Source organism: Beta vulgaris, chromosome 1, assembly GCF_026745355.1.
Source record: "Beta vulgaris subsp. vulgaris cultivar EL10 chromosome 1, EL10.2, whole genome shotgun sequence".
NCBI classification, from domain to species: domain Eukaryota; kingdom Viridiplantae; phylum Streptophyta; class Magnoliopsida; order Caryophyllales; family Amaranthaceae; genus Beta; species Beta vulgaris.
Genome location: NC_079202.1, coordinates 5,343,939 through 5,352,618, shown reverse-complemented (window position 1 = coordinate 5,352,618; position 8,680 = coordinate 5,343,939). Strand labels below are relative to the sequence as shown.

Below are 8,680 nucleotides of genomic sequence, written 5' to 3'. Positions count from 1 at the left end.
CGTGGGCCTAGGCCGAGTCATGAACAAAATCTGAAAATTTCAACCCTGGCACGGCACGACACTCATGGGCTCAGGCCGACCGGACCAGCCATTGCTCAAAGCCCACGAGTTGATCCCGTGAACAAGCCCAACCTCGGCCTCGTCCATTCCCAGGTCTAAGTAGCATACTACAAGGCCAAAGTAGATTGAGTAAAATAGCAATCACTACCGCCGGTCTTTATTAGTTTGCCCGTTTTCCTTTTTGGGATGTCCTTTATTAGTTTACCCATTACTTTGTTTCTATTTTTGGAATGGATTTACTAACTTGCGTCACACATACATTCAACTTCCCACAATATTGTTTCTCCTAAACTTTGTGCAAAAGAAACGGGTAAACTAATAAAGACGGGAGGGAGTAGTAGGTTATACACACGTTCCTATAAAGAGGATCGTGAGCATGCTACAAAACACAACTTTCAAAATAGCATACGCAACCTGAATTAATGAAATGGACATGGGATGAACATCAAGCCAAATCTAATAAACACGAACAATCTCAAACCATATCCAATAAAAATGGGCACAAAATGAACATTAAGCCATATCTAATAAACACGAACAAATTCAAAACGGATTTGATACACTAGTAGAATAATTCTATATTGTTGCGGTTTTTTCGGGCTTATTGCTGCGATTTTCACACCCCTTCCAATCAAGGCACAACAATAGGTCTTCCTATTGATGGAAATCCAGATCCACAACAATAGGTTAGTCTATTGATGTGGTTTCTCCAAACAATTGCAGTACTAGGTCGCACATTGAAATTTTATAAATATTTTCTTAAATAAATAAACAGTTTCAAAAATATTTTAAAATTGAAATCAGATTTTATCTCGTAAAAGTTGATTTCTTGATTTAAAGGGATAAAAGAAAGTAGTACAAAAATGCGTCAAGTGAAAAGGCTGGCCAGATTGATTGTGCACCTGGCGACCACGTGCGCTCATCGCATTGGTTGTAACGCATTAGACGCACCAATATGCGCCTCACACAACGCACTATTTGCACGACGTGGAGTTTGCTTTTCTTTTTTTTTAAAAAAAATATTTTTGTATCATGATTCTCGGATCAAAATACATTTCACGTACTCTTTGCTCCCGAATACTTGCGAACTCTCATACTCTGATACTTTCAAACACACACAAACACATATTTACAAATACATACACGCATATTTCGATCGATCTTCACAAGGTTCGTTGAAAGGCTTTACGATTGCTCCTTTCGAGAGTTGTTATTCCATCAACCCAAGCCATACCATATATTTTTTTAGGGTTCTTGAATGTATTTCTCTAATTTATTTATTGAAGTTACTAAGATTTTATCTCATGATGTAGATCCCTAGTAAAAATCATTCTTTCTATATTCTAAGCTCTGTTCTTTGTTTTTATTTTTCTTATATATTATTTTTATAATTGTCCTGCTTATATTTTCATCACCAAAATGTTATAATTGATAATCAAGACCTAATGAATTGTTCTAATATTAATCAGATACTTTGGACAGCCTATTGGGAACCTTGTAATTTTGATTGTTTAATAACGTGTCGCTAAAAAATAGTCTTTTGATGTGTTTAATCAACCAGCTTAGCCTAATATTTTCAGGGTGCTCGAAAATATTTTTTGGTTATTCTTTTGCATGAAACTTGTTGTCAATCGATATTTAGTAGAGCCCAGCAATGGGAGAACGTGGTTCCTGACCATACGTATTCGTATCCCCACCCCCAAACTCGCCTTTTTTGGTTCGTAACTATTAACGAAGTTATGACGGGGAAATCTACATTAGATAAGTCTCTAAAATGTCCCTACGGTTTCCCAAATATCCAATTAGGTTTATGAGTCTTCCTCTAAAGACTTGTCGGCGACTTCGAAATACTTTTAAATAAAATCTTAACAATGAGATAGTCAAATACGCGCTCACACCGCGTAGATGAAATAAAATCACGCCTACACCAGCATATTTACTAAAGCTCTTTGTAGACAACAATTTGAATTTTTGTTGTCCAAATTGGGTATGAGGAATGTGCACTCTCATACTTGAGAGGGGTGTTAGAACTCTAGATATGAATATATGATAGATATTATTTAGAGATTATTATATCGAGTTTGCATGGATTCAAGACTTTGTCTTTTAGGTTGTATAAATAGATATCTATGATAAATATAAACAAAACACAACTTTGATCAAACTAAACAATCATTGAGTACAATAGCAAAATCCCCCCATCTGGCTTAAATCTCTCTATATTACAACAAAGGAGGAATTATAATAAATTAACTTAGTTTTGACTTAAAATAGTCTTACTCAATCAAGCCCCGCCATTTTATGTCCACATTCTTTCTCTTCCTTCTGGTAAACTTTCTATTATCTCTCCTCTCTTGCTTGATTGAATTTCTTTTTGGAGTATTAATTTTATTAAAGTTTCTTATCTGGAAGAGTTTTCTTACTTATTTGGTTTATAAATTTTTTAACTTTTTAATCATGAAGTGATGTTTCTACAGATATTTTCATAGTTTATTACAGCATATCGTCAGCTAATGTAACTGGGATTAATGTTTGATTCTGCTTGTTCAATACTTTATAAAATTGCACTCATATTGAATTGTATTTCTAATTTAAAATTATTTTTTCTCTCATTCATCACTATAATACTACATTTTGTCACATCTAATCTAAGATCTGATAGAAAAATTAAATCTTTATGTCATGATCAAACATTATATTATGCATTAAATATCTGATCATGTTTGACTCACAACAGATCACAATTCAACAAAAGTATTTTAATGTCCAAATCATCTTAATTTTATATTAATCTTGACGTTATCCTGTATGAGATTTAGAGCTATACTCAATATTCAGGATAGATTTGAAGTATTAAACAATGAGATTTGAATTTAGGGTCTGAAACAAATGCCATTACATTAATGAAATATTGCAATGAAAATGACTGACATTCTTTGTTTGCCATTTTAAGATGAATCCCAAATTTTTTTCAAAGTATATTGTACAAATTGCTTACTGCTTGTTTATGGGTTAAACTGATGTACATATCTACTATAGTATCTTCATTTCTGGGTTTTCAGACATGGAGATTCCACCTAGCCTGAGCTTATACCCGTTGCACCGATGTAAAATTCTGCACCTGGTTTGTGTCTCTATGAACTTTAATTTGCAATAGTGGATGTATCATTTCTTTGATGTCTGTATGAACATGTTTATAAATAACGGGGTTTGTCATGTTGACATAGGTTCGGCATGCACAAGGGATTCACAACGTAGAAGGCGCAGAGAAGTATAAAACGTCTCCTGAACTGATTGATCCCTGCCTCTCATCACTCGGATGGGAACAGGTAATTTTGTAGTTTGTGTCTTGATATATTAGCCATTAGATCAATTGAGAATGCTCGGTGTAAAGGTTGTTGTTTCACAGGTTCAGAATCTTCGGAAACATGTTTGTGCTACGGGACTACTGCAGAGGATTGAGCTAGTCATCACCTCTCCTATGTTGAGGTATCTAACTGAAAATTCAGGGTACTTTGTTCAATTTCCAATAGTGATGATTGTTGGGGTAGTTGTTTTGTAGAGAGCAGAAACTTTGCACAAAAATATTGTGCTAATAGAAAGCATGAACCAAGTAGTACTTGCTGTGGATGCTGCAGATGTGGGATATCCACATTGTGACTTCAAGGTCCAAGGTTCCAAACTTCCAATCCCACCATCTTTAAGTTCTTAGAGTTTCGATTATCATATCCCCCCTCCCCCTGTTCGCTCCAAGGGCTTGGCCTACATAATTTGACTAAGAAACCGTGAGTTTGAGGTATAGTTGGGTTCCTTTATGTGCTACATTGAGTGTAAGAAAAATGTCCTTGAAAGAATTTATGATAAATTCAGTTTTGAAGGGAGTAATAATAATTCATATTGGTTTTTATGTGTTGTGCCTGTGTGTTTGTTGAAGATCTATATTGTAATTTGTAGCTCACCTTTTTCAAACATTTTATGGTACACTTATGGTTTTAGAAGTGTCTCAATGATCCCTCCTACCATTATCTCTCAGTCAATATATAATGCCGGTGAGATGTTTTATGATTTACGATTATGTTGTAGTGCTATGTCACTACGTATGACATATCTTCAGTACTTCACGTTGTGATGTCTGTGTCTAACCCAGTACCTGCAGCTTTCCTATTATCCAGCATTTCAGGAGGAACCTTTCTTCAGTTGTTTCTTTGTTCTTTGGAGGTTGAGAAGGGGACGAGTGCTGGGGTGATCCTCTCTCGTCTTTGATACAACTTTCTTCCTCTTGCTGTTCTTTTTGCATGTTGTTAGCTGCTTTGCTCATGTAATTTTTCTGATGCACACTTGTTTTTGTAGGACAATGCAGACTGCGGCCGTAGTTTTTGGTGGAGGCAATCATGAGAGCGAGATGAGTGAAACCCCTCTGATGGTGGGAAATGGGAAGAATGATCATTCTACTGTATCAAGTCAAAACTGTCCGCCATTCATAACGCAGGAGCTTTGTCGAGAACGCCTGGTGTGTGTATAGACTGGTTTGCTTTATCTGTAGGGAAAAGTCCATTTCCAGATGTCTCTGAATCTTGAAGATCGGTGTATACCTGATCCATTTGTTTTTAAGCAAAAAACAGACTATTTTCTCTTCTTGAATCTTGATAATCATTCACACTTTTTGCAAAATGTTGAAGTTATACAATGGGAGTCATTTTTGTGTCTTTTTCGTGGCTAACTTGTACCATAATACCTCTGACTGAGTGAAGCTTTCGCACAGGGAGTGAATACATGCGATAAGAGGGGAAGCATTAGCGAGTACAAGAGTCTGTTTCCAGCAATCGATTTTTCCCTGGTAAGCACACTAGCTATCTTTTATCAGTTCTGATGGACTGACTTGATTGTTCCTAGTCTTTTAGGTCATATTTTATCCTATGCACCCAGATAGAAAGTGATGAAGACATCTTGTGGAGAGAGGATGTCAGGGAGTCAGATGAGGAACTTTCAGCTCGAGGAGTGAAGTTCATGAAATGGTAAGCAACCACTAAATATAATATTGGGTTTTTCTACATAGTAACCCTGTGTTTTACGAAATAATATGTTGTACCCGATATTTTTGAAATTTTCACGTTGTACCCCTAAGATTTATTAACATTACACAAAATACCCTTATACACGATCTAAAACATTATATTTTGGGACTTTCTTATCCTGTGGGCCTAGAGTAAGATTTTGTAGCCTTGTTAGATTACTGAGGTTTGGGATATGATCTGATAAATTAAACACTAAATGAGATTTAGAGTAGGAATTTTTATTAGTAAGGGTATTTTGAGTGACGTTTAAAGAGTTTAGGGGTACAATATGTTAAGTTCAAAAAGGTTGGGTACAACATAGAATTTCGAAAAACACAGGGGTACTACATAGAAAAACCCTATAATATTTATCCTATTCATCCTCATATGAGTTACTGCATCGCCCAATGATTGTAAGGATTTTGTGAAGGAATCACAACAGATCAAAATAATTTATCTTCAAATGTTTCTCCAGCTCGTTTTTACTGATGAGACTAGACTTTTGAAGTAGCTTGGTAAGCTGCCAAATTCTCTCTATCTCATCAGAGTTCAATATTCATAACCAGTCTTTATTGTCATTGCTTGAAGGCTAGGCGCATGTCCTGTTCTTGAGCTTGATATCATCTAGCTACAAGATGGGCCTAAATATTTACCGGAATTTGGAGGGCAGAGGGGGTGAAGCTTTTACCTTCCAATCTAAAAAGTGTAGACCTTAGGTTTTCCTCTTCGCCACGAATTTGGCAACCTTATAACTAAATTGTGCCTGAATTTTGATAATCATTTGGCTACAATCTTGAATGATGAAATCTCGGAGATGCATTATCATGTATAAGATTCGGAGCTCTGCCTAGTTCCTACCACTTAGGAACTATTCTTCTTTCTAACTTTTTTTATTTTAAATTGTATGTTGAATAACACATGTTCTATATTGAAACAAAAATATTAGTTGTGCAAAACCATTCTAGATGGTGCATGTGGATAGTATGATACATAACATTTGTATATAATAAACAACAGTTATATTTAAATTTTGGTATTAAATATCAGCTGCATCGCGACCACACTGTAAGGGTTTTTGCTTACCATGAACGGGATATAAGGCCGTACCGGGAAAGCGATTCTGCGATCAATACGGCAATCCCAATCGTATCCCAGATTTATTACCATGAGTTGCATATACAACCATACATGTCAGGATCAAACAAATCTTTCTAACCCTTAAGAACTAAGAATTTTTCAAAAGATTGGCTCTCAATACAAATAGTTTCTTGCAGGCTGTGGACTAGGAAGGAGAGAGAGATCGCCATTGTCACACACAGTGCATTTTTGTTTCAGACTCTGCCAGAGTTTGGCGACGATTGCCACCCGTCAACAAAGAATGAGATTTGCAAATTGTAAGTGCTGCATCTGCCCTGTAGTTTTAGGCAATTAGTGATTAGTATTATTTTCTTTATTCTTTTTACTAATTGAGGCTTACGCTTAAAATTTGCACAGCTTTGCGAATTCCGAACTTCGATCAGTGATTTTGGTGGACAAAAGGTGAGAAGTGAGAACCACTATCCATAACAAAGATTATGTAAGCTTCTGTTCTTAACCATTGTATTGTTAATCTGCAGTTTAACAGGAATTGATGAGGTAAGAACAAACTATCCTGGTAGTATATCTCACACTTGACCTACCAAGTGACATAGTGAATGCACAACGAGAATCAGATGACAGCCAGCATCAAGAGAGTGGGGTTAATTGAGAGCAGAACAGGAATAGGCTTTGTCATTGTTTCATTAATTGGCTTTGTTATTGTTCCATTAGTTAAGACATGAATGTGCTTTGTATAAAACTTGCAGTGTATATTGAAGTATATAGTTTTTGGATTACCTAAATACCGTGATTTTGCTTATATCTCATTCAATATTTTGAATATAAGTTCTAAATTGCAAAGGTTTGTCTCTTTGTAATATAGGAGATAACCAGATTAAGAGGACATATATAAGTTTATTTCGAAATATGCAAATTATTGCAAAAGCTTGTAAATTTGTCTCAAGCATCACCAGAAGGGGAAGGAGGATTTGGAGATAATTTTGGCTATGTTTGGTTGAACAGAATATACTTTCAATTTCAACGGAACATGATTTCCATTATATATAAATATATACTTCCTCAATTGATCGAATGACGTCAATTATGAACGTCGCCTCTCAAGCATCACCGGAAGGGGAAGGAGGATTTGGAGATAATTTTAGCTATGTTTGATTTCCTCAAGAACAACACCCAAAGCTTTGCAAGCAGTTGGACCCATACACTTTGAAGCAGCCCCTGAATCATAAAGTCTACGGGGCCAAGGAGAACCATTTTCAATTGATCGAATGACGTCAATTATGAACGTCGTCTCTCCCTCATCCGTAGTTTCAAAATGCGCATCAATCAAAGGTTCCAAATTGATATCACAAACCATTTTTTAGGAGAGAGAAAATGATTTTGAAGCAAAATTGCAAAGAACAGAAAGAAAACGAAGATGAGGAGAGAGAGAAAGAAGATCTGAAGACGAAGTTATGAGGGGAGAGAGAGTAGATCTGAAAAACTTATAGAGAGATGAGCAGTTATGAAGGAGAGGGAGATGAGCAGTTATGAGGGAGATGAGCAGTTATGAGGGAGATGAATGATGATGAAGAACCCTAGGTTAGATGAAGAGGTGGGTGGGAATTCAATTGGGGTAGTTGGTGGGGGCATAAAAAATGGTGGGAATCATTAGTTTTAGGTTAGGATTAATCAGATTATTAGATGTAGATTAAAGAACATAACACAAGTTAGTAAGGGTAAAATGGTAAAATTGTAAAATTGTAAAATTGTAAGGCAAAAGTTACTAAATAAGGAAAAAAAAATAACAATGTATCATCTATTTTGAAACACCCCAAAATAGACAATGTCCCATCTATTTTGAAACGGAGGAAGTATATAAAAAGAAGACATTTTTCCGCAAAGAAAATATAATTATAGATGTTAAGGGAAAATTAGAAATAATTCAATGAAGATGGGGATGGACTTAGGGGAGAAGAGAAGGAGTGGAAACATTAGACATAATTTAATGTGACATTCTCTCTTATGAAGGAAGAGAAATGGAAATAACCACATTTTCATGGAAAATATTTTCAGCTAGACGAAACTCTCTTAAAATAGGGGTTTCGAAGAAAAGGAAAGACAGAAGCTGCTTCTCCACAAGATCATAACTGTTTCTTCTTTTATTAACAATGTTGTTTAGATTGCCTGCAGAAATTCTGACCTACACTATCAGAGAAACACTTTTGACTAGATCATGACATTCGTAAATACGACTATGAATCGCCCTTCTTGCTTCATAAATTATTCTGTCTTCATGATCTTCTGCAAATCATATAGTAAAATGTTTCTGGCTTGATCACGAGCTTCAATCACAGCCAAAGCTGTTTTACTAAAGCCCAAAGTTGATGATGACAATGTTCAAACAGACTTTCCAGGCAAAAGCAAACATTGACAATGTCCGAGAGCCAAACCAATGCAGCAAAAATACAGAAGGGCACTGAAAGCGGAAG

The 8,680-nt window shown here is 35.8% G+C and overlaps 1 protein-coding gene across 5 annotated transcripts; it reads left to right on the top strand.

The window, feature by feature from the left end:
* Positions 1-2,227: 2,227 nt before the first annotated feature.
* LOC104905762 (phosphoglycerate mutase-like protein 1) lies at positions 2,228-7,011 on the top strand. Of its 5 annotated transcripts, XM_057395564.1 has the most exons (11): positions 2,426-3,167; positions 3,288-3,389; positions 3,470-3,549; positions 3,612-3,734; positions 4,233-4,302; positions 4,411-4,570; positions 4,823-4,897; positions 4,987-5,075; positions 6,389-6,508; positions 6,609-6,653; positions 6,731-7,011. In XM_057395564.1, the coding sequence occupies exons 4-11, from the start codon at positions 3,665-3,667 to the stop codon at positions 6,786-6,788; spliced, it is 687 nt and encodes a 228-aa protein (XP_057251547.1). In that variant the 5' UTR covers positions 2,426-3,167; positions 3,288-3,389; positions 3,470-3,549; positions 3,612-3,664; the 3' UTR covers positions 6,789-7,011. The 5 variants fall into 5 exon arrangements, with proteins under 5 accessions (XP_010692690.1, XP_010692689.1, XP_057251547.1 ...); XM_010694388.3 differs by lacking the exons at positions 3,612-3,734; positions 4,233-4,302 and adding an exon at positions 2,228-2,388 and having other exon boundaries at positions 3,123-3,184; XM_010694387.4 differs by lacking the exons at positions 3,612-3,734; positions 4,233-4,302 and adding an exon at positions 2,228-2,388 and having other exon boundaries at positions 3,100-3,184.
* Positions 7,012-8,680: the final 1,669 nt, after the last annotated feature.

Bases quoted from the DNA above. Each gene is read 5' to 3' on its own strand.
- LOC104905762 (XM_010694388.3), top strand. From the start codon at position 3,125: ATGGAGATTCCACCTAGCCTGAGCTTATACCCGTTGCACCGATGTAAA. The intron at 3,185-3,287 runs GTTTGTGTCTCT...ATGTTGACATAG, and splicing joins GATGTAAAATTCTGCACCTG to GTTCGGCATGCACAAGGGAT. The intron at 6,654-6,730 runs GTGAGAAGTGAG...GTTAATCTGCAG, and splicing joins GTGATTTTGGTGGACAAAAG to TTTAACAGGAATTGATGAGG.